General features: G+C 40.8%; 1 protein-coding gene across 2 annotated transcripts in view; it reads right to left on the bottom strand.

Annotated features, from left to right (window-relative positions):
• Positions 1–26,658, bottom strand: part of SPAG1 (sperm associated antigen 1) — a 76,389-nt gene that overhangs the window by 27,645 nt on the left and 22,086 nt on the right. For both annotated transcript variants that reach the window (XM_078153680.1, XM_020969308.2), the window contains exons 7-13: positions 25,399–25,508; positions 24,403–24,508; positions 21,550–21,680; positions 20,009–20,115; positions 7,475–7,631; positions 1,215–1,622; positions 691–790 (exon numbers count right to left, since the gene is read on the bottom strand). In XM_078153680.1, coding sequence (XP_078009806.1) covers positions 691–790; positions 1,215–1,622; positions 7,475–7,631; positions 20,009–20,115; positions 21,550–21,680; positions 24,403–24,508; positions 25,399–25,508 — 1,119 coding nt within the window. The remainder of the gene's footprint in view (positions 1–690; positions 791–1,214; positions 1,623–7,474; positions 7,632–20,008; positions 20,116–21,549; positions 21,681–24,402; positions 24,509–25,398; positions 25,509–26,658) is intronic.

Genomic DNA, 26,658 nt, shown 5'->3' with positions numbered 1-26,658 from the left:
ACCAGGGCTAAACCAAACCCAGGCCTAAGGACTTTAAACCCTCTTTTTATTACAGCACTTGATCAAAATGATGCTTTGGGAAGATTAATCTGGATGAAGTGTTCGGGACAGATCCAATGGGGATAAGTCTTAAGGCAGGGAGGCTAGAACGGAGTCTCTAATAGTAAGCAATCTAGGCAAAAACTGTAGATACAAGATTCGCTACATATGCACAATATACACACTCACCCTTATTTCAAAGCTAGGCTATAAGGGGCAGTTATAAGGGGTGGTACAGTGGATCAAGCACCAGGCCTGGAGTCAAGAGAGCTAAGTTCAAACTGGGCCTCACACGCTGTACACTTACTAGCTGTGTGACCCTGGGCAAGTCCCTTAACCCCAAATACCTCACAAAAATCAAATCTTGACTACAATAACAGCCTTTTCACTGGTATTTGGGTCACCAGATTCTTCCTTATTCAATTCATGCTTTGCATTGCCTCCAGATTAATGTTTACTAAACCACCCTTTTGTTCCATCATTTACCTGCTCAAAAAACTAAGGAGTGCTTCCTTATTACCTATCAAGTCGGCTACGTTCCTAGCCAAATTAGATCCTTATCAAGAAAGATAAAAAACCAAAACAAAACAAAAAAACTTCAAAATGCTGAAACCAAACAATCTCCTCCACGCCTCAAAGGGTGTAATTTACCTGTTACAATCTTCAACGCAGCCACTGCAGTTGCCTTCCTTTAGGTAACATGCTGCTCTATTGGAGTATAAGACACTTAGTTCATCGGCACTTTCACTTCCTAAAGTCATACATAAATAGAGTTTAAATTAATTATCAAAACCCTTTTCCCTTAGTATTCAAAGCCTCCTGTAGCTTCTGGTTGCACTGCAGTACTTACTACTTTTTGCTGACAGTGCAAAGCTTCCAGGGGCTACCCTTTATTTCCGACACAGCCATCACAAAATCAGCAATCACAACATGTAAATCAATACAAACAGGACTCCTTCAGTGCAACATTTCAAGTAACTTCCTATTCCTTGCCAGTTATCACTCATAAATCAGATCATGCCATCATTATTCATTACAAAGGAATTTACAGACGGCAAATTCCTGTCACTCAAAAGGGTTGGGCTTAGATTTTTATACTGTGATTCCAGCAAATAAAACTAGCAGCAATTGCAGGTTTTGTTTGTCAAACAAAGTCAAATCACATGACAACTCACCTAAACCCTGGAGTTTTTCCACTGCCTGTGAGTATTTAAGCACTGCCTCCCCAAACTGCCCGTTCCTGAAGAGCTCATTCCCTTGGCTTTTCAGGTCTGCGGCGGTGGCGGCGGGAAGGGGCAGAGGAGAGGGAGCTGGTCCAGGTCTGGCGACCTCCTTGGCCCCCCCGCTCCCACCTGCGGTTTTTTTGTCACTCTCGAGATGGCCATTCACTTCCCCTCCGAGTCTGGGTGAAGGCTTGGAGTTCTGTCCCTGGGAGGTGGCTCCACTCACGGCGCGATCTCTGCACTTCTGGGCCTGCTTTCCTCGGGACTTTTTCCCATTGCCTTTGCCAGTAAACTTATTCTGCACATTTCCCATTTCAGGCTGGTCACTTCTCTGCTCTCCTCTCACGGGCACATCGGTTTCTATAAGGAAGTTGATTAAGGAGGTTAGAGTTTGCATCATCAGAAGAAACTACCGTGAACACAATGGAGGGGTGTTACCAGTCAGGAACCGAGCCCCAGGGAATTGGGCAGTCGGTTTTTTGAGGAAAATTGGGACCAAAAACATGTACCTGAAGATGCCAGACAAAGGCCTAGGAAGTGAAAGCGTATTCTACACTAAGAAGGTGTTACAGTCAGGGCTGCTCTCTCTTTGCCACCCCTGTTTCTCCGCAGGGCCTCCAGCCTTGTGCTACTGAATTGTAGGTTTGTGTCCGGCAACATTAACTCTTTAAATACAGGAGAATTAATTAAATAACGATATGGGGAATGAGTCACTAGGATTCAGCTTTTTCACTATCAATTAACTACCTGTCAAATTGCTTAAACAATATATGCAACAATAATATTGTTTTTCCTTTCAATAATATTTTATGAATTAATGACTCAGTTTTAACAGTAAAAATATTATTAATGACAAAGAACTTTTAGATAACATCAAAATTATACACGTTCTCTACTTGCTTTCTCCCATTACAGACCATGTTCATTTGTAAAAGATGAAAATAAAATCAGGTTTGATTAATGAATTATTTTTAAATGATTTTCTTGAAAAAGAAATGGTAGCTCATTGAAATTTTCAAGCATAAAATATTTAAAATATGTACCAATATTTCTAGGCTCTTTGGCGTGTCAGTAGTGGGAACGCCCTCTACTGATACAGATTAAAACCAGCCTCAGTTGATAAATCTCAGAGTCACTTGAGGTTCAAGGAATGGCTCATGATGATCCAGAGAATGACAGAGGCAGAGTGAATATGGATCACCCTGACTCCAAGTCTAGCACTTTACCCACTAAACCACACTGGATTTAACTTTAAATGGCTCTAGGTTAGGTTTTGTGCTTGTGTTCTTTTCGATAGCCCTCTTCATATTTGCATTTTCCTTGTATTGTGATTAAGAGATAACATGTAGGGCAGTGGATAGAGCACCGGCCCTGAAGTCAGGAGGACCTGAGTTCAAATGTGACCTTAGACCAAACACTTGACACCCACTAGCTCTGTGACCCTGGGCAAGTTAACCCCAATTGCCTAAAAGTGAAAAAAAAAAGAGAGATAACATGTACTAATCACTTCTAAAGCATGCTGGCCTTTTATGACTTTAGCATCATCTTATTTTTAAAATGAGTATACTGTATATTTTACATCAGTGTATAATGATACAAACACTGTATCAGTAGACACAGTACATCATAAATGTTTTCCTTCTTTTTAAAAAAATGATGTTTTATTCCCCCCTCCTCCCATTACATGTAAAAACAATTTTTAATATTAGGGTTTTTTTTTTAAGTTTTAAGTTCCAAATTCTGTCCTTCCCTCGTTCCCCTGACCCCTCCCTGAGACAGTAAGCAATCTGATATAGGTTATACATGTGCAATCATGTCAAACATATTTTCATATTAGTCAATAAATGTTTTTTTCATAAGTTATTAAATAGAGGGTCCATGAAAGAGTATTTTCAATTTTTAAAATGTGATCAATCCATAGTTAATAGTCATTACGTTATTGGTCCCCCTTAGGTTAGAATATGTTTCCCCCACATAGGATACCCTTCTCTTGCACATTTAGCTATCCAAATCCTGTCCCCCTGTTTCCTGAGACCTGTCTGGAGGCATGATAGTATAATAGAAGGCTATATTTGGAGCTAGAAAAGCTGTTTTCAAATCCCACTTCTGCTATTCCTACCTGTATGAACTTGGACACCTCATTTGTCTCCTCATCTATAGAATGAAGTGGATGATTTCCAGTAGCCACTACAGCTCTGAATCTACAACTCTTCTCAGAGAAAAATATTCAGGTCTAGAAAAGATTTCTCAACTTTCCATCAATCTCACTATAGAAATGTTTGAAGGAAATATTTGAGGAATGCTAAATAAGTTAGTGGTGTTAACCTCAGACTATGACTATATGAAAAAAACCTCTCTAACTAGAATTATTTAAAATTGAATTATTAGGCCTTACCTAACTTCAGCTAGGTGGCACAGTGGATAGAGTGCTGGGCCTGAAGTCAGGAAGACTCATTTTCCTGAATTCAAATCTGGCCTCAGACACTTACTAGCTGTGTGACCCTGGCCGAGTCTTTTAACCCTGTTTGCCTTAGTTTCCTCATATGTCAAATGAACTAGAGAAGGAAATGGCAAACTGCTTCAGTATTGTTGCCCAAAAAACCCCCAAATAGGATCACAAAGAGTTGACCACAGCTGAAAAATGACTGAACAACAACCTAACTGCAAAACTTAAAGTGTAGTATTACATATAATGTTACACTTGGCTTATGTGATGATTGGTTTGCTTCAAAGCAAAGACCTAATTTGTAATTTTGACTAGAAACATCATTCAATGTGTTTTGTAGGTAATGAAACCAATATATGGAAGGCAGAGATTGAATGAATTAGGGTAATAGGAAACATTTAGCATCCTGAGTTGGGTTTCATTTTGTAATTAAAACTTATTCTCTTGAGGAATCAGTGAAAGGTCACTTACTCAATTTAAAAACACATCACCAAATAATGTTTCCTTTATGGTCAATCAATCAAGAAGCATTTATTAAGCACCTACCAAGCACCTGGCACTGAGGTCCAATTAAGTATAAGCGTATGATTTGGTCTCCATCATTTAAAGGGTATCATTATGGGCCCTAAATATAAGGCAGCTCTGGTATCCTTGACTTGGCTTCTCCTACCCATGCATCTACCCAAACTAATATAGTCAGGGTGGGTGGAGACACAATTAGTACTGGTGGAAACCCAGCCTTCACGTCTTCTTTTCTCTTCCTTGCCACCACTCTAGTGTCTTCGTGTACAGCAAGAGCCTCCCAACTTGTCTTTTGGCCTCCAGTCCCTTCCCTCTCAATACATATTACACACCCAAGCCAAATAAAATCCAATTCCTTTATGTCATCCTCTTGCTTAGGAATGCCCCACCGGATGGCTCTCAAGATAAAGTTCAAACTCATCTGTCTGGCACCCTACCTACCTACCTATCTAAGCTCCACACCCACTTGGTCAGTCTTGTCCCTGGCCCCTTTACTCCAGATCTTTGCTCCTGTTACTCCCCCACCCTAGAATGTCTTTCTCTCATCCCTTTGCTTATCCAAATCCTAGCCCCCTCTTGTAGGAGACCTCCCCTGACCACTCCAAGCCCATGGTGATTTCTCCCTTTCCTATACTCTTTATTTACTGTCTCTGCCACTCATTCCAGCATTTAATGAAATACTGCTCTGCATTGTTACTTAATTGTTCCATCTCCAATAAGCCTGTCAGTTTCTGATTTTTGTCTTATAAAACTCTGGAAATTATGAGCAAAGCTCTGTTCATGTGGCCCCGCTGAAGCCAGAGGAAAAATGTGTTAACCTTCTCAAGAGAATTATGCTTTCTTAAGATTCGGTGTAAAGCCCTAGAGGCAAGTTTTAATACCCTCTCTTCCTAAAGAGGGGATCATTGATGACCTAGTTTATGAACTGCCATCACAAAAGAGAAAACAAAGATGTGGGAAGGCTCTTAGCAGGCTCAGGAGAAGTAAACAAACAACAAACATAGTGAACGATGAACCGCAGAGCTAACCCAAAGGTTCATCCCTCAACAACCAGCCAATCTTACTCCGTGTGCAAAAAAAAAAGTGATTTCCCTCCCCCCCCACCCCAATTTATCTGAGAAGGACCAAGCTTTGTATTCAACTGTTAAGCAGCTGAAGAGAAGGAAAACACTGTTTCCTTTTTTGGTTTTATATCCTCAGCTCCTAGAATACTGCCCACCACACAGCGGCGGCTTAATAAATACGCTTGATTGACCCACAGGTCCTCCGAGCACCCCGGCGCTCCGGAACGCTGCCACAGGAATGGGAAGCTTCTGGTCTTTCAGATGTGTCTGCCCCTCAGCTTAATTTCATCCAGCCTGTATCAAGTTCTCTAGAATCAAGTATCTTCTCGTTTCTTTCGACTCCTTAAGAAATGATCAAATACAGCTACGTGCAATGAAAGAGAGTCCGTGTCACTAACGAGGGGCACTCTCAGAGTCAGAGAAAGCACTAAGCGGGGTTCTCAAGTCTGCAGCCAGCCAGGGCTGCCTGAGGAAGGAGAGATGCATTCGCGGAACTACTGTTCCAGCATGCACCAAGAGGGTTTAAGCTGCTGGAAGTTGAAGGGGAGTGGAATTAAGACCAGACTCCTTGTAGGCAGGGGCGGGGGATGAGAAGGAGGCTGCCGAGAGTGAGGTCTCCAGAGAGAAGATACTGGCCCCCTCACTCGTTCCTTTCACTTTGGTTCTCTCTTTCTCTCCTGTTCTCCCTTTCCCTTCCTGTCTTTCATCTTTCTCTTTTTCTATTTCTTACTATCTTACTAAGCCATAATACGAAACTGAAGGATTTTAACTTTATTTGTTGCATTTATTAAACGAAGGTTTATATTCTTTGTAGCTCATTACAATTAGAGATTGTTTTTCTGTGGGTTGGTTGCCCTCAATGTTTAAAAAAAAAAACGTCCTCCAACCTTGCCCTAGAAGTTAGGAAACACATGTTGTTATTTTTCCCTTTTTTCCTTTCAGTTTACATTTTGAAGGAGGTGGGAGGAGGAAGGAAGGAAAAGAAAGAAAGAAAGAAGGAAGGGAGGGAGGAAGGGAAGATGGGAAGAAGGGAGGAAGGAAGGAAAAAAGGGACAGAAAGATTTATTCAGTGCCTACTGAGTGCTATGTACTGTGCTTAGTGCTTTACAAGTTTACCTCATTGGATCCTTACGACATCCCTGAGAGGTATGTTATTATTATCACCATTTTACATTTGAGGAGACTGAAGCAAACCAAAATGATGTTATCTGACTTGCCCAGGGTCACACAACTAGTAAGTGCCTAAGGTGGTTCTCAGGTATTTTGCTTCAGGCCTAGTATTCCATCCACTTGGCAGCACCTAGCTTTTATTTACTAAAGATTATTTTTGTTTTAAGAAGTACTTTAACTCCTACAAACTGAGTTTATATCTTATAATAACTCACCTATATGGTGATTTAAGATTTACCAAGACTTTCCTCATCAATCTTGTGCAGTAGTGTTAACCACATTTTCCTGAGGCCCACTTAATCAGGGTCACATGTGTCAGATCCAGGTTTTGAAGCCAGTTTATTGGGGTAGGGTAGAAATAGCACAGCTGTCAGAGACCAGGGAGATGGACTCGGAGGAGAATGGCTCATGTCTAGCTCTGCTTCTTACTAGCCGTATAACCTTGGTCAAGTTTCACTGCCTCTCTTTGGGATCCCTAATTTATTTTTGGAAATAGAACTTTTTCCACATTGCTTCTCTTTGAGATCTTTTATTTTTGAAAGCAGAACTTTTTAAAGAGGCAAAAAATACTATGCTTCATTGATTCACCCAGTTTAAAGATGTATATGAGGCTATCCACACAATCTTTTTTTCCATTTTCTAGTCAATTCCTCTATTTGCCACTAAGCAAATGGTCATAAACTCTCATTTAAGACCGAAATTTTTGTTTTACTTGCAAATTATGGTATTAAAATGGCACAGTCACAGTTTCATCTAAAAGATCTGATGTTCAGGAGTGAAAGTAATGGGAAGAACAACAAAATGGGGAGGTTTGGAAGAATTGGAAAAAGTAAAACAAATAATAATAATTTAGAGAATGACCTGAAAAGTAATTTTCAGAACAAAAAGTATGGCTGAAATGAACCTGGGGAATCCCATGTCCTTTTCCATAAAAACTGAAAAATGTAACCAGCCTAAATTCTTTAAATGGTATTTTTTCTCATAGAACAATTGAAGAAATGATATTTTACTCTTATCTCCACTGCCATTTTCATGTTCTCCACTTCTTTTTCCATCTTCATCCTCTGAATCCTCTATTTCCTGAATAACCATTCTCTTTCCTTTGGTTTTGGGAGCAGATTCAGGCTGAGACTTGTTCAGGTCTTTTTCAACTTCTGACAAGATTTTCTGTAATGTGATCTTCGTGTTAGGAAAATGTTTTACAGTAATATAAAAAACATTTTCAAGTTTTAAAAGTCAATAGAGAGAATCCTATTAAGCCCAGTAGTATCAGAGAGACTCTCACAGTTGTAAGAGGCCTTAAAGGTCATTGACCCCAACCCCACCATGAAGCATGAATCCCCTCCTTGACATCTCTGGCAAGTGGTCAGCCAGTCAGCTTTTGTTTAAATACTTTTAGCGTCAAGGAACTCACTACCTAAGGGAGAAGGCTATCCTACTTTACTCAGGCATACTTTAAACTGTAAGAAAGTTATATTGAGCCAAAAATTTGCCTCTTTTTAACTTCTGCCCATTTGGTCCTGATTATGTCCTCTGGAGCAATGAAGAATGAATATGGGGGAGGGGAGTAAAAAAGAGAACAAGGACAAAGAGATTCAAAGCTAATTCCTCTTCCATATGACAGCCCTTCAAATATTTGAAAACCGATATCACATGCCCTTAAGCCTTTTTTAATAAATTAAAAATACTTAAGCTTCTTCAATCACTCTTTGCCCCACATAATTACTAGATGCTAAGTCACCCCCATGATCCTCCTCTAGACTCCACCCAGTCCTTTAAAATGCGTCACCCAGAACTGAGCCCAGTGTTCCAGACATTGTCTGCTCTGTGGGACTATAATCCCCTTTGCTCTGGACGTTGTATATAGGAACATGTGCAAACTGTGGCCTGAACCACCACTTTACAACAATGTGATGAGTTTTGGGGGAGTCTGATTTCACTGGCATAGGGGCCTCCCAGTGAGGAAACACCCCTCCTCCCCAATTTTGTTTTTTGCAACCCATAGTCTCAGAGAATAACCTGGTGGTGGGAACTGAGAGATTAAATGTTTTGCTCATGATCACATAGTTATTATGTCTATGAGGCAGGACTCGAACCCACATCTTCCTGATTCTAAGACTGGTTAGCTATATACTACACCATGCTCTCATATTATAAGAACATCATTAATGCATTATAAATATAACTTCACAAAATCTTGATGTAAATCTGTAGCCATTCAACCAATCAGATGGTCTATAAAAACGAGTTAGCTTATAAGTCCAAAGAGGGTTAACTCCCACAGGGATCATCACTATATTGCTTACTGGATGCCCCAAAATATTGTGCCCATGGAACTAATTAATGGTGTTTTATCTAACATTTTAATATGGTATTTTTTTGTGTTTTGTGTTTGTTTTTAGGCAATTGGGGTTAAGTGACTTGCCCAGGGTCACACAGCTAGTGTCAAGTGTTTGGTCTGAGGCTGGATTTGAACTCAGGTTCTCCTGACTTCAGGGCTGATGCTTTATCCACTGTGCCACCTAGCTGCCCCTTAGTATTTTTTCTTAATCAAATTAATGCCATTGTGTGGGGATATTCCTCTACTTGTCTTAATGTAGTCTAATATTTTACTAAGAGGAAGCTAGATGGCTCAGTGGATAGAGTGCTGGGCCGCCTGCAATCAAGAAGATCTGAATTCAAATCCGGCCTCAGATACTTACTAGTTGTGTGACCCTGGGCAAGTCATTTTACCCATTTGCCTTAATCTACCAGAAAGGGAAATTTCAAATCACTCCAGTATCTTTGCCAAGGAAACACCATGGATGGTATTGGCATGCTATGGTCCATGGGATCAAGAAGAGTCAGGCATGACTGAACAACAACAATATTTTATTAGCCTTTTTGGCAGCTATGTCATATTGTTACTCATATGTAGCTTCATCTAAACTGCCGGGGGGCACTTTTACTTCAACAGCTGTTAGAACAGGTCTCATCATCTCATACTAGTATAGCTGATTTTTTTAACCCAAATGTCAAACTTTACATTTTTCATATTATTACTTTGGATTCATTGTTATACCTATTAAGATTTTTATTTCTAATTCTGTTGCATCCCATTTATTAGTTTTCTTCCAGCTTCTTGGTAATCTCAAATTTTGTTATTTTATTCTATTTCTAAGTAGCTTAAATAAATATTGAATAGGACAGTTAGTCAGTCAGCAGACATTTATTAGGGGCTTATTCTGTGCCAGGCATTATGCTAAGCACTGGCACAGAGAGCAGGACCAAGGACAGAGCTATGGGCCAGACAAAGGATAGTGTCCTGATCAGTGCCAATCAGACTTCCTGTCTTCTCCCCCACCCTCTCTCCCAGATCCTAAGATTGCAGAATTATAGCAACTTGAGTAGACAATCATCTAGTCCTACCTCACTCAAACAAGGAAACTGAGGCCAGGGAGATAGGCTTACTGGTACAGGGAACTACAGTTAGTGATAAAGCCAGGACTAGAAACTAGGTCTCTTCATGTTTGGTCCATCTAGCTCTCCTTGTAATTAACTACACTGAAGGATCATAGGATGCTATATTTGGAGTTATAAGAGACTTTGGATGCCAAATGTCCAATCTCCTCATTTTACATGTAAAAGCTAAGGTACAGAGAAATTAAATGACTTGTCCAGAATCACAGAGCTATTAAGTATCTGAGGTGGGATTGTAACCCATCTCTTTCTGACTCTGAGTCCAGTGCCCCATTCACAATACCACTAGGAATTTTGACTAAGGGTTAAGAAAATGGGTAATCTGTAGGCATTGGGTTTTTTGGAGGGCTTAGGAGGCTACAGTGGGACATTTAAGTCAATATGGGACACTGAGCATCTAGGAACTTTGTGTGAAGAGTAACCAGAACATGAGGGAAGGGCACAAAAAGAGAAGTTTAATAATTATTTTTAAAAAGCTTGATCTCTTTCATACTTTCTAGCTCTGTGACCCTGGGCACTTAAACTGTCTGCCTCAGTTTCTTCAACTGGGGAAATAATAGAATCTACCTCCCACAGTTTTTGTGAAGATCAAATGAAATAATACTTGTAAAGCATTTAGCACAGTGCCTAGCACATAGTAGGCACTTAATAAATGCCTGTTCCCTTCCATCTACTATGCTAGTTTATCATTAGCCTTGGGGGTATAGAACAGGATAGACTCTTTTTTGGATCTTCTTGTATAAGAACTTGGGTAAAGGGGGGCAGCTAGGTGGCACAGTGGATAAGTACCAGCCCTGGAGTCAGGAGGACCTGAGTTCAAGTCTAATGGAATGAGAAACTTCTCTGTATCTGTTCTGGACCGGGCCTCATTCAGACCAGTCCCTTTTTAGTTTAGGAATGAAACAAGATACTCAGAAGCCATTCAACAGTTAGCAAAAGGAGATCTATTTATCCATGGCAGGAAAATGATATTCAACAAGGTTATACCTTGAGGACACTCCCAGCCAGCTGAGCAAAGACTCCCTCCTTCCACCCCCCCCCCCATCAATTGCCCATTAGGGCCTGCCAGCCAAGCAGCAGCCTGTTTCTAGAGTTCCTTGTGGCTGTTTTGTATGTAAATGATTAGGAAATGATGTCAACAGCCTAAGCTCTTAGTCCCCTGAGCCAAGTAAGTCTTGAGGATGGTTTCAATACCTTTTAAGTAAAAACTAGCCTACCTCACATTGGAGCAGAGGGCTAGCATATTCTTAGTCTGACAAGCCGTTATTTAGCATTTGCTTTGAAGATGTCCACTGAGTGGAAATTCACTACCTCCATGATAGCCCACCCTCCTTTTGGATCATTCTAATTGTTAGGAATTTTCCCTTTAAATTGAACCAAAATCTATCTCTGCAAATTCTACCTATTTCTTTTAGTTTTGCCCTCTAGGACTAAGCAGAATTAATCTTCCATCTTCCAGAACAAGCCATTCAAATACTTGAAGAAAGCCGTCCCGTCCCTCCTAAGTCTTGCCTAGGCTAAACATTTCTAGCTCCTTCAACCATTCCTCCTATGGTCTCCTTTATCATCCTGACTGTTCTTCTGGAGATGCAGTCCAGATCATCAAAGTCTTCCCTAAAATGTAGTACCAGTGCTGAGGACAATATTCCACATGTGGTCTGCCCAAGGCAGAGTAGGGCTGGAGCTGCTTGTATTGCCCTTCCTCCCCTCACTGTCTACCCCTGGGTCATGTCACTGGAGCCCTTCTTCCAAGATGACATCAAGCCATTAGTGGATTTAGTCATTCAAGCAGTTCTGAACCCACAATTCTACAAAGTCTACGTGGGGAAAATGTTGTACTTGTAATTAAACTAGATTTTTAGCAAGGTATTTGGTAAAGTATAACATGCTTTTCTTATGGAAAAGATGGAGAGGTGGAAAAGGATAGAGGGTATACTTGGAGTCAAGAACAGCTGTATTCAAATTCTACACCAGCCATTTACTAGCTGTGTGACCCTAGGTAAGTCACCCAAAGTCTCTCATTCTTAGCTTCCTCATCTGTAAAATGAAAATTATACCTGTAGTACTTACCTCAAAGGGTTACTGTGGCAATCAAATGGGATGATGTATATTTTATTATGATAATGTATTATGTATATTTTGTAAACCATAAATACTCAACTATATAAATGTCAGCTATTGTTATTATGAAATGATTAGCTAAAATTATAGGATTCTCCTGATCTAAGAGTCTGGCAATGTGGTAAAAAATGAAGTAAGATTACTTTGACATGACAACAACAACAACAACAACGGACATTTATATAGGGTTTCAGAGTTTTTGGAAAACTCTTTATAAATACTATCTCATTTTATCCTTAAAACAATCCTAGGAAATAGGTGCAATTATTATCTCCATTTTGCAGATGAGAAAATTGAGGCAGACAGAGGTTAAGTGTCTTATGTGGGGTCACACAGCCAATGAGTGTTTGAGGTTAAAATTGAACCCAGGTCTTCTGACTCAAGTGCAGTGCTCTATCCATCATACCATCTAGCTACCTTGTTCTTGATGGAATCATGCTTCCCTTTTTCTATAACTGCTTCATTTTCTAGTTTTTCATTAATCATTACTTTATAATATGTCCTAGAATTTTGCAAGGGATCAAAGTCAAGCTTGCTGACATCTATAGATTTCAGATTCCATTCTCTTCTCTTTGCTGAAAAATCAGGAAAACATTTGCCCTTCTCTAATTGTATGCTACCTGCCCCATTCTCCACAGTCTTTCCAAAATCACTCTCTGTGTCTCAGCAATCACATCCATGCCACTTGATACGAACTCCCCAAGGACAGCTAGCTGTTATCTTACCGTCTCCCTATTCATCTTAAGCTTCAGCTCCCCCTAGGTTATTTCTGCTCTAGCTTTTCCAGGCCAATGACCATTCTCCTTTGTGGAGAAACTGGGAAGCTATGCAACAAGTGAACAGCTCTGACTTCTCTGTTAGCAACAGTCATCATCCTGTCTGTGTACCCTGAGTAGCAATCCCATCTTTTATTTGATCCTCCTCTTTTCTACCATTATAGTGAAAAATGAACAAACAAAAACCCCACAGCTTAGAGGTACAGCTCATTAGCCCCACTGTAATGAAGGTGTAGATAATAATGCTGATAAAGCATAGCCCCTCATCCAAACAGTTAGGAGACAAGGTAATGCTGTGGTGTAATGTCACATAATTAGACAACACAGGCAGTAATAAGCCCTTTTGTTTTCATCATAGAATTGGCCTGCCTTTGCCCTATCTGGGCCACGCGGTTTCTTCCACTGATGTCTCCAAAGTCACATCAGCTTCTTTTAAAAAGACTGAACTACCACAGGAAACAAACTTAATATCATCCTTCTGCAATAATCAGGAAATACTTCCGTGCCATTCACAAACTCGACATCTATTTTTCTTCAGTAAAATGCTATGGGTTTTCCTGGGAAACTTCTGTACTAGCCTAAGTTCATTTGAAGGTCAAACCCAACTTTACAAAGGATATTTTCCAAGGGAACATCTTTTTTTTTTGACCCTCTTTAATGCAGAGATCTGCACTAGTGTTTTCTTCATGTCACAAATTAGAAGCAGGAACACAAGTGAGGCCTTGTTGCTCTTCTACAGTTTGCATCTGGGATAACCTCAATGCAGAAGTCAAGGCTGAAGGGTTTAAGGTGCCATTTAGGACTCTGTGTGTGGCTCCTAGGAGCCATCTTCATGCCTTCAGAGCGTGGCTTGGTTTTAGTTTTCCGATGAATTAAACTATAAAGAAACAAGCTGCAGTGCTAGGACATTCCAACTTCTGAGTGGGCTGATGATCCTGGGATGCTTCCCTGGCTAATATCTGCTCAGTCGATTTAACTCTCCTGGTCCTGAGCCAAACCAAGGCTATCCCTTGTACTCACCTGAACACTTTCACCAATTCTGCCAAAACAGCTTTCTCTGACGTCACTTTCGGAAAGCTGATGTTATAGTATGCTTTATACGGAAGTTAGGTGGTGAAGTAGATAGAGCGCTGGACTGGAAGGCAGAAAGACTTAAGTTCAAATCCAGCTCCAGACACTTATTTGGTGTATGACCCTGGGCAAGTCACCTAACTTCTATCTGGCTCAGTTTTCTCAACTGTAAAAGAGGGGTGGGTAAAGATAGCCACTGCCTGCCCCAGGGTTGTTGTGAGGATTAAATGAGATAATATTTGTAAAGTGCTTTACAAACCTTGAAGCACTATAAAAATGTTTATTGTTGTTGGTGTTTCAGCACAATTCAATAAGTCATCAGGAATCTCACACCAAATACTTTCTATCCTGGGGCTCACTCACTATTGGCATGAGTCACTTTCCATTTCCTTCCCTGCAACCTCTTTCAGGGTACTTGCAATTACCCAAAGGAAGGCTTTTCTAGTAAACTCCTAGTTGCACAATCCTCACTCTGGAAATAGTATACCATCAAAAGTCTTTGCCTTGTGCAGTGTAGTATCAGCTGTTCTTGACTCCAAGTATACCCGCTCACATCGGGGTTTCCCAGAAGAGATTACCCCAGGTTCAAAGTGCTCATCTGTTCAAAAACCATAGCTCATGAGCCCCACAACAAAATTTTTATTTTTACTAGTCAGTCACCAGGACACAAGTAGTTGAAAGCAAAGACATTTAAAGAAATAGTATAGTAAGAAAAGTAATAAGAAAACATTTAGTTCATAAACTTGGCACACACTAATGTGTGTATGTGTGTGTATACACAAATACGTATAAACATACACATATACATACACACAGGGAACATGTCCATATTGCCTAACATGGAGGCCTCTTCATCCCCTACGACTGAGATGGTATTGGGGCCAGGGGAGGATTATGCCTGCCATGTGTTTGGGGGGTATGTTTGTATATTTGTTATTATATGAGCTGTGGTTTTTGAACAGATGAGCACTTTGAACCTGGGCTATATATAATACATATACTTTTTTGAAGTAAATATTTGTGTGTAAAAGCTAATCTGATTTTTAGTGACTAACTGGGGTGTAAGAGACAACATCCCCATAATGAGGGGAAGAAGATCAGTGAGGGCTAGAGTGACTTGCAGAGAGCCCAGATAGCCATCAGTCCCCTTAAGGGTAGTGGAGAGCACTGGGGGAGAGGGGGTGGTAAAATCTAACACACCTGGCCTTTTGGTGGGCTGGGGAGGGGAAGGTGGTCTGTGTCCCAATACCATTGGTGGGAATAATAAACATATAAGGAGGCATAGGCTTATAGGGCTCGAGGCTGAAGATGACAGGTAGAGGCGTCACTCATGCCTCTGTGACTGCCGCTGGGCAATGCCATCACGCTGCTCCTTGTTGATCTCATGTGGACTGCAGTGTCTATTGGAGATGGCAGAGCTTCTGCTCTCTGGCCTTGGGTGGTCACTGCCCGATTGTGTTATGTCAGCAGTCCTGTGGTTAATTCCAGGTGCAGTTCCAATTAAGGGCAAGGTTATGAAATTTATCTTTGTATCCAGTGAGGGGATGAATCCAATGCCCGGCACTGAACCAAGAATACAGTCCTAAAAAGTGTCCTGAACCTGGCAGTCCTGACTTTTGCATTGGGATCATCCCAGTTCCAAACTGCAGAGGAACAGCAAGGCCTCTCTTCTGTTTCTGTTTCTAATCCTACTACTTTAAGTCCTCAGCTGATGTGCTACCTCTTCCCCAGGAGAGAAACAGGCACATCTCTTTGAGCTTGAAAGCTTGTTTTGAAAGGCAAAGCCTTCATGCATCAGACTCTGTGCTGATGACTCTCAAACCTACCTGGGCTGCCCCAGTCTCTCCACTGACCTCTGGTCTCACATCTCCAACTGCCTTTCAGACATTTCATAATGACGTCCAGGAGACATTAAGTAAATCACGTCCAAAGCGGAACCCATTCTCTTTCCCCCAAACCCTCCCCTCCTTCTAACTTCTTATTACTGTAGAAGGCAACACTGTTCTCTCAGCCCCGCAGGCTCACGCACTACCTACCAGTCACCCCACATTCCTCACTATCTCTCACCCCACCCCACATCCAATCTGTTACTAAGGTCTGTCAATACCACTTTTGCAACCTCTCTCCAGTATTCCCCCTTCTGGTGCAGGCACTCATCCCCTCCCTCCTTGGTTACTACAATAGCTGCTGGTAGGTTTTCCTGCCTCAAGGCTCTCTTCACTCCAATCCATCCTCCCTCCACTCAGCCACTAAAGTGATTTTCCTAACTCATCAATCAGACCCTATAACACTCCTCAACCCCACTGCTCAATAAATTCTAGGGGCTCCCTAACCCCTCTAGGATCAAACACAAAATGCAGTTTGGCATTCAAAACCTTTCATAACCTGGCCGCCTCCTGCCTTTCCAGTCTTCTTACATCTTACTCCCACATGTACTTTTCCATCCAGTGACACTGACCTCATGGCTGTTCCGCGAATGAGACATTTCATTGACCAGATCCAAGCATTTTCACTGGCTGTCTCCCATGCCTGAAACACTCTCTTCATCTCTGCCTCCTGGCTTCCTTTATGTCCCAGATAACCCTGTCTTCTAAAGAAAGCCTTTCCCAACCTCTCTTAATCCTAATGCCTTTGCTCTCTTAATTATTTCCAATTTACCCTGTATAGAGCTCGCTTTGCATTTATTTGTTGGCATGTTAGATTGTGAGCTCCTGAGGGTAGGACTCAGCACTGAGTACAGTGTCTGGGACATAATAAGTGCTTATTAAATGTTTACTGACTGAATTTTCAGATTAAGGAAAAAACCTTAGCAGCTTTTCTTCCAATACGGAAAATCTATCAGTTCTATTAGCCTTAGCTTTAAGGGGCATTTCCTCTTCAAATAGTGATTCCTTACTCCAGACATCCCAGCTCTTTGGAACAGAGAAGAGCCCCAGCAAACTAGTGCCAGAAGGCTTAAATCTATTCTTTTTTTCTTTTGTTTAATGTATTTTAATAGCAAACTTATAGGAACAGCACAGAAGACAGACATTAAAAACATATACTTACATATAGGACAACTCAGAAAATGATAGCGAATGGATGGAAAGTACTGTATAATAAAAATATTATGGACACTATTTAGTTGCCATCAATAAGAAATCTACTTATTTTAAAAAATCCAAATGCTGGCATGTCCAGAAAAATGTAACAGATTTATCTATTGAAACTTGTTCATTGAAATATTTTTGACTGCATTAATGCTTTATGTCATTTGCGTTTATAATCAAAATTCCCATACAAATGAAAACAGGAAAAAAAATTGCCAATACCTGATTCTAGCCCCTAGTTTTCCATTCAAAATCATATACTTAGGTACCTTTTGACCCTACTGGAAAAAAAATCTAACATTCAAAACTACCAATAGTAGGAAGATTTTTTTTTTCTGTTTTGAGACTGAAGAATGTTTTCCCCCCATAGTGGAGTTTTAAGCATGCTCTCCACATAAGTGGTGTGCTGGCTGGATATCTTTAGGCATGACTGCGACACATTTGGCATGATTGGCACGTCGGCTGGTGTCCTCGGATAGACCAACCAGACAGGCCTCCCTTGGCTCCTACAAAGCCCCAGTTGCTGCGCTTTGCTAATGCAGATCTGTTTTGAAGCAATTTCACACATCCGACACTGGAGGGGAAGTGTCCCAATCAGAAGTTCAGTGGACTTCCAAAGGTCAGATTTCCCAGAGAGCCAACAGTCCCTGGCCTGGAGCAATCAAATTTCTAGACTCCTCTAGTACAAGAAGTTGCTTCCTGGGTGTTCTACCAGCAGTGGACTTACCACCAGTTGGCTTGGTATAAGCCATGTCCTTAAAAATGTCTCCTCATGGCAGCTCTAGTACTGGAGAACAGCAGAAGAGGCTGCAAACACTATTCTTCTATTCTTTAACCTTGACTTCCTGCTCGCTAAAGGAGGCCTGGGATCACTGTCAGAACCCTCAGTGAGATTTAGGACTGATGTTCCTAGTGATCTCCTGATGAACAAATGACTGTTTAGCTGCACCCAGCAGACATCAGTCTAGAGGCCGCCCTTCTAACAAGCTGCCCCAGGGTCTTTGGGCGCAAGACCCCCAGTTTTCTCCACCCAGAGATTCTTTCAGTTTCCAATTCAATTGAGTGGGAAGGGGGAGAGGCTCAGAAACAAAGCTAAGTCCAGACAGCAAGGTTATTTTCTTCTGCCTACCTGACCTCATTCCCACCTAAAATGTTTGTAGACACACACACACACATACACACACACACACACACACACACACACACACACACACACACACACACACACGGCTGTCAAGAAGCCACCAGACATCTGCTTGATGAATTTCTGTTTGATGAACTGAACCCATTTTAATCGGTCTGTTTCAATTCATCTAGTTTCTGTAGAAATGTAGCATCCTCTGGTGTTACTTAATCTGGCCATGCTTATACTACTCTGGACTAGGTGCCCACTTGCCAGAGCTATCATAAACCATGCCCTATGTTCCTCAAGCCCTTTCTGCCAGGAAGCTTTTAGTCCATGTGGTTTTCATTGCAGAAAACTTTGTTGGAAGGGGAGGAAGGGGAAGAAGCATTTATGAACCACCTGCTATGTGCCAGGCATGGTGCTAACCACCTTACAAATATTGTCTCATTTAATCTTCTCAACAACCCTGAGAGATAGGTCCATTTTTCAGTTCAGGAAACTGAGGCAAATAACTGTTAAGTGACTTGCTCAAGGTCAAACTGCTAGTAAGAGTCTGAGGCTATACTTGAACTCAGGTCTTCCTGACTCCAGGACCAGCACCCTGAAATGTAAGCAATTCCAGAGATTTATACTTATCTGTCTCTCCTCTAGTCCTAATCTTTAAGGCCCAATTGGGCAATCGAGAACAGAAAAGACATATTTCCCTCATGTCCTAACTGGGGTCTCTGGGAATAAGTGAAAATCCTTCCAAATAATGAGGAATTCCTGTGTTCACACCACCTATGGAACACAGCAAAGGCTGCATCTAACTGTATGTCCTGAACTAACAGGTCGTCTCAAAGAGTGTGCCAGCTGAGCACACTGGCTTGCTAATGGTCTTAACTGACTATTGTTTTAGGCAAAGAAGAGGCACCTACATATTGACTTTGGACTGGACCTCTGCTTACGTTGGCGCAGGGAGCTCTCAGCAAGGAGGCAGCAGATGCCGTTGAGGTGGCAGGTGGCCTCCAAGTCAGGAAGACCTAAGTCCAACTCATGCCTCTGACACATCCTGACTGCGTGACTCTAGGCAAGTCCTTAATGGCCTGGTGACTTAAGCAACTCTCTACAATGTTAAATCACAGATCATATAAAACAAGAGAGCCCACAGACTCACAGGATAATAGGTCTAGGGAAATTACGGGCTCAGTGGATAGAGTGCTGAACCTGGAGTCAAAAGCCCTGAGTTCAAATCCGGTCTCAGATACTTCCTAACTGTGTGACTCTGGGCAAGTCACTTAACCTCTGTTTCCCTCAGTTTCTTCATCTGTAAAATAGATATAATAATAATATCACCTGTATCCCAGGTTTGTTGTAAGGATCAAATAAGACAGCAATCATAAAGAGCTTAGCACAGTGCCTGGCACACAGTAAGAGCTATATAAATGCTAGTTATTATAAGCTATTATTAGTCTTACCCCTTCATCTTGCAGATGAAGAAAACATGCCTAGAGGGGTGAAATGATTTGTCTTAGGTCATGCAAGGGGTGGAAAAGCTAGGATCTGAAGCCAAATCTTCTGACTACAAGTATAACATTCTTTCCTTGACAGATGGCCTGCAAGAAACTATTAGCACAACTTGAAAAGCAGCTCCAATAACGTGTCCTTTGCTGACGGACTAATTGTGTGTGTGCGCACGTGTGTACATGTGTATTATGCATGTACATCATTTAAAAAAAACCTAAGCATATTTCATGCTACTTCCAAAAAGACATTTATATTCTGTACTACCTGTAATGCCTTTCAAGTAGAGAATCTAGCCCTCAGTTTATTTGCTAAGGTTGTTGTCCATTAGTTTTGTGACATTTTAATATAATTTAGGAACACAGATTAGAGAAGCAAGCAGGAAATCATTTCCCTTACCTTAGCAATAACATTGTCTGGCTCAATATTTAGCACTTTCTTCAAATCCTCTATTGCTTCACGGTACTTGTTTTGATGTTTATATGCAGTGGCACGTCGCATAAATGCTGCAAATTTGCAAAAAATATTTCTTTCAACACTTACACTCTAGACGGTTGTGGTATATTTGGCAATTGAAGAGAGAATGCAAGTAGCACAAAACCATTAATTATGTAATTACTAAGGTGTATAAACACTAAACAAGAACTATTTTTCTAGTTTTAATTTCTTTTTCAATCTTTCAATAGTTAAAAAAAAAGGAAGGACAGGAAATTTTCAGAATATCTTGGTTCTAATTTTAGCTTATTTCATATTAGTATCACCCTCAGTGTATGGTACCATCAGTGAAATTTGCAATGCACATTCAAAGTAATTGGTAAAAGGTATTTCTGAGGCAACATCAGGAAAGAATCCTTTAGATTACATGTGTAGAAATCAGCTGCATCTAGGGGTGGCACTTTCAGAAACTGAACTTAATGTCAGAGATATTGAAAGCATCACTGGTTTAAAACTCTATACACTTAATGGTGGTACACTATTGACTCTAGCAGACCCAAGAGAGAGCTCATGTAATAATAATAACCATAACAATTCACATTTCCATAGCACTGTAAGGTTGGAAAAGAGCTTCCTTCACATTAGCTTAGGAAGATAAGTAGTATAAGCAATATTTTCACCATTTTACATGTGAGGTAACACACTCTAAGGTGAAATAACTTGCCCATAGTTGTGTCTAAAGCAGGATTTGAACTAGGTCACCTGATTCCAAGTCCACCATACCCTCCATTGTACCAAACTGTCTATAAAAAATGAAAATTATTAGCTTAATAGCTTAATGTGTCACACCTTTAACAGAACTGGTAAATATCTTAATTAGAAGTCACTTAGGGGGCAGCTAGGTGGTGCAGTGGATAGAGCACTGGCCCTGAAGTCAGGAGGACCTGAGTTCAAATCCACCCTCAGACCAAACACTTGACACTTACTAGCTGTGTGACCTTGGGCAAGTCACTTAACCCCAACTGCCTAAAAATAAAAAAATAAAAAAAATAAAAGAAGTCACTTAGTCCAACCCCAGGAAGCGGTGTGGAGTAGTGGGTTGAGCACTGTACCTGGAGTCAAGAAACCTGGGTTCAAATCCTGCTTCAGGTACATACTAGCTGTGCAACACTAGGCAAGTCATTTAAATACTCTGGGCCTCAGTTCCTTCATCTACAAAATGAGGGAGGAGCTGGACTTGACCCTGGCCTCTAAGGTCTTTGGTAACTCTGAGTCTATGACCCTGGGAATTCCCTCATTTCACACGATGAAACTCAGGCCAAGAGACCGTAAATGACTCAGCCCACGTCACAGAGGCAGCGGGGCTGGGGTTTAAATTGAGATTCTCTGATGCCAAATTTGGCTCTTTTTCTAATTAAGGATATTTACATGAAGGAAATAACTCATAATAAGATGTTATAAACAAACAAATTCTACCAAAATTAACTGTATATCAATTGTTTTACCCTTTAAGTTTCCAGGTTCCAACTCTAACACTTTTTCACAATCCTGAAGAGCGTTATTCCAGTTCTTTAGTTTGATTTCTGCTTGAGCTCTGTTGTTATATGCAACCACCGTGGGAGATACTGATATGCTCCTGTGATATTAAAGAGAATCTATTTACCAAAAAAAGCTCAAATTGCTAGACATCAAAAGTATGTGTGGATGTGTAAATATAACAACTCAGATAAAATCGTAAAGCAGTCTAAACAGATAAAAGCTTATAAAATGAAAAATGAATACAAGCAAAAACTCTTATACAAGTAAATTTTCAATAAAAGTTTTAAAATACATTTGAGCACTAAAGCTTAGCCCAGAATATGGAGGTGAAAAGGGACTACTTTAACTACCCAAGATGGCTGACCACAACTCAATAGACCATAAATGCCAAACAGATTTTGGATTACTACGAAAACAACGTTCTAGTACAGAAAGTAGAAGAATGAATTAGAACAAGTACTCTTCTTATTTTCATTTCTTTGCTAATAGAAAATAAGCTGGAAGTGGCTGTAAATCTTTGAAGTAATGATCACAAGATCAACTGAATTTAAGACCCACAGGGACAAAGGAAAGAAACCAACAGGATTAAGAAAATGAATTCTAAGAATGAAAATGTTATGAGCTTCAGGGTATGAGTGGGAAGGATCCAGCAAAAACAAAAACCAAGAAACAAAAGGGCCCCACAAAGCTGGCTGCTGTTCAGGAAAAGTTGTATGATGTTCTGGAACAAATTATTCATGTATTTAGGAATGATAAGGATAACAAGAGATTCAAGTTAGCTACAAACTCTGAGAAGGAGAATTATAGGCAGAAATAGGAAAGTAATAAAAGGTGAAAATGAGTTCAGATTACTAAAGTAAGTAAGCACTGCACGGCTAAGACAAGATGAGAAGATGTAACCCTGACAAGAGCTGCTGCCCATTTACACATTTTGTTCAAATCTACCATTAAAAGAGAAGGAATTCAGAAATGTTACTGCCATGATAGCCAAGTGCCTGCCCCTGACAAAAGCTCTACCTCATCTTCCATCAGCTCTACCAAGGTCCTACCAAACTGGAAGGGTTGAGGTACAATGGCTCCAACAACAGCATCAGTCTGGCACCCAAGGCCCAGCCTAGCTAAGAGCAGAGAGGCTCTGGGCAGCAGCTGCCGGGAAACACTGGCTGGAAGAGATGTGTAGGGCCAGTGAAGAGATCAGGTCATCACTGGCTACCTAGACAATGCCACCAAGGCAGTGGCATTTCTATGTCCATGGCAGTGGCTACGTAGCCACACCCTGCCCGCTTGGCCAGAAGCTGTGACAATCACTTGTCTGCAGGAGCAGAGTAGGATCATTGAAGCCCTCTGCACAGGTTGGCTCTATGCAATGTGCATTGTAAGGTTCATGATCTCCGAAAACAATTAAATCTTATGCTCCTGAACCCCTAGATCCCAAGGCCTTTCCATCCACCCTGTAACTGAACCCTCCTACGTGTGCTGTTTCTGCCTATTAGAATGTGACATGCTCTTTCTCCCTCATTAAGAGTAGGAACTGCCTCAATTTCCTAGTTGTATCTCCAGTACCTAGCACTGTGCTTGGCACATAAGTGCTTAATAAAGGTGTTTATGCTGATGATGTTCAAACTTTTATTCCCAACTCTATTTCCAACTACCACAAAGCTGTCTCCACCCTGATGCTTCAGACCACCAGCCCAAACTCAACAGATGCCAAACCTAAAGGGCCTCCACTTTCACTGCCCAAACACACACAGGTTCCTTAGCTCCATCAGTGGTACCACCATTCTCCATGGCAGACAGAAAAGAGTACATGCAGTCTCTTACCGTCAATGCTGGGACATTCTGAAGGATCTCTTCGACACTGGCAAATACCTTTAGCATTCCTACCTTCCTCTTATGCAACTTACCTATTGTCACTACTAGCAGTAATAGCCACTAACATTTATGTAGCACTCTGATGGTTTGTGGGCAGCTAGGTGGTGCCATAGTGCATAGAGCACTGGGCCTGGAGTCAAGACAGCTCATCTTCCTGAGTTCCAATCTGGCCTCAGACACTTACTCGCTGTGTGACCCTGGGCAAGTCACTTAACACTGTTTGCCTCAGTTTCCTCATTTGTAAAGTGAGCTGGAGAAGGAAATGGCAAACCATTCCAGTATCTTTGCCAGGGAAACCCCAAATGGGGTCACGAAGAGTCAGACATGACTGAAAAATGACTGAACGACAACAGCAACTGATGGTTTGCAAAGTGCCTTACTTACATTATCTCACATGATCCTCACACAATCCTGTGAGGTAGGGGCTATTATTATCCTCATCTTGCAGATGAGGAAACTGAGGCACACAGTAGTTAAATAACTTGTCAAGTGTCACATAGCTACTAAGTCTCTGGTAGGATCTGATTTCAGATCTTCCTAAATCCAACCCTACATCAGAAAATCACCAAAGTGAACTTTTGAATTACATCCATCCTAGCATCTCACATAATTTTGAATTATATGTGAGAGACATTTTGTTCTTCATCTTTTTTTGTTGTTTGTTTGGGTGAGGCAATCAGGATTAAGTGACTTACCCAGGGTCACACAGCTAGTAAGTGTCAAGGTGTCTGAGGCCAGACTTGAATTCAGGTCCTCCTGACTCCAAGGCTGGAGCTCTATCCACTGTGTCACCTAGCTGCCCCAACATTTTGGACAAAACCAAATTCTCTATTAAAATCAATGCACTCGCAAAGAATGGGATCTTAGGTTCACTATCCATATCAGTAAGCTGTGTGAATGTAAAAATATATCCCACTTAGAAAAAGAAAAGCCAAACACCAACTTACCTAGTGTAATATGTCACAGCCTCTTCATAGTCACCTGAACTGAAGGCTTCGTTACCTTTTTCTTTTTCACGAGTAGCTAAGAAATCTCTTTCTTTGTCACTCAGACCTAGAAAAGAACATTTTTGCTGCATGTAAAAAAGGCTAAAAACTTAATAACAAAACTGAGAATTTAATTTTAAAAACAGGAACTAAAGGGCAGCTAGGTGGCGCAGTGGATAGAGCACTGGCCCTAGAGTAGGAGGAGGACCTGAGTTCAAATCGGGCCTCAGACACTTAACACTTACTAGCTGTGTGACCCTGGGCAAGTCACTTAACCCCATCGCGTAGGAACTAAAACTTTCACAATCACAAAGCTTTCTTTAAAGAACAGTTCTGTCATTCTGAGTGTCTTGTGCTGACTTCATTCTGAGGGCTTTTTTGGTTGTCGGTGAGTAATTTTAATCTTAGTTGGTTCCTAAAGTGAACTAAAGATTGTTACATCATGCCTTAAATTTATCTTGTATGTGAGTGGCAAACAAAGGAATGGAAGGGCTTTGGAGAAGAAAGAAATTCAGGAGGATAAACAACTGGACAGATGGTGAGAAAGACTGGATTTACTTGAAGTCACACAACTCCAACATAATAAATCATTATTTTAATGTTAAGTGCCAGTGACAAGATAGGGTAGTTTCAGGATGAGAAATTTTCAAACCTTCAAACAATTTTTAAAATTGCATTTATGGGTCCTTAAAGATGTCTTGTGGTGGGGCAGCTAGGTGGCGCAGTGGATGGAGCACCGGCCCTGGAGTCAGGAGGACCTGAGTTCAAATCCGGACTCAGCCACATAATACTTCCTAGCTGTGTGACTCTAGGCAAGTCACTTAACCCCAATTGCCTCACTAAAAAAACAAAAACAAAAACAACAACAACAAAAGATATCTTGTGGTTTATTATCAACGGTCAACATAATAGGACAGAAACTTCAAAACCTTCTAAATTGACATATGTTGCAATTACCTATTGTACCAATATTCTTCTCAATTTTAAGTGAATGGGAGCTGATATTTGGTGTAGTATTTTCTTTGTAATCTTCGTCGATCTTTGAACATTCTTTTTCCACATCAAATCTTAAATGAAAGAAAAAAATAAAAGGACATATGGAAAACTTCAAAACAACAAAGGAAAGTTTAATTATTGCTATATTTATGTTTCCTTCACTGTGCCTTTGAGAACCCACTCAAACAACAAATATGTATTTAAATATGGCATTAAACTAAACAAATGTGGTCTTTGTATACTGGTTTGGGGTTTATAGGGTGCTTTACACAAATGACATTCCACCTTCCTTCCCTGTTCCTTTGCAGACCTTGTCCTCATGCTTGAAATGTACCCTACTCCCTCCTTACCATCCCTTCTTAGAATCCCTAATTCCCCTCAAAATCAGCTCAGATGCCACCTATTCTAGGAAGCCTTTCCTCATCTCCAGCTTTCTACTCTCCAACTCCTGCCATCACCTTCTGTGTCTTTTGTATAGCGTTATATCAAAATTGATACAAGTTTGTTTTTTTTTTTAACCTTAGTACATGCTGGATAGAATGTTAAGGTCTCTGAAGGCAGGACCTATTTCATTTTTGTCCTTTGTACACCTAGCACTTACTTAGCACAGTGCTTGGCACACAGTAGATACTTAATGAATACTTGTTAATTGACTGTCTTGTTAGACCCTTATTACTGCTCTATAAGCAGTTAGTACCTACAGTTATTTACTTCAGATTTCTATTTTAGAAAGGCCAGAAGAGTTAAGCAAGTGACTTGTCCAGGGTCACACAGCTAATAAGTTTCAGAGCCAGGATTTGAACACAGGTCTCTTCCACTTGCAAGTCCAGCATTCTTTTCACAATACCACGCTGTTTTTCCATATAGGCTTATGTTACAAATTATCCTTGCTATAATCTTAACAAATTTTCAATGTAATGGGAACTTCTACAATAATCAAAACCTGCATCATATTTGGGTCTTACAGATTAAAATTAAGAAACATCTTTCAAGTCTCAGGCATTGTGCCTGACATATTGCTTAATAGCTGTGTGATCCTGGCCAAGTCACTTAATTATGTTTGCCTCAGTTTCCTCATCTATAAAATGAGCTTGAGAAGGAAATGGCAAACCACTCTAGTATCTTTGCCAAGAAAACCCTAAAAAAGGGTCACAAAGAGTTGGACATGACTGAACAACTAAACAAAATGATAATGGGGATCAGAAGGTAATAGGGGATAAG

Source organism: Phascolarctos cinereus, unplaced genomic scaffold (genome assembly GCF_003287225.1).
Source record: "Phascolarctos cinereus isolate Bilbo 61053 unplaced genomic scaffold, phaCin_HiC Scaffold_4;HRSCAF=312, whole genome shotgun sequence".
NCBI lineage: Eukaryota > Metazoa > Chordata > Mammalia > Diprotodontia > Phascolarctidae > Phascolarctos > Phascolarctos cinereus.
The sequence above is the reverse complement of the archived record's forward strand: the minus strand, read 5'-3'. Positions and strand labels throughout refer to the sequence as shown.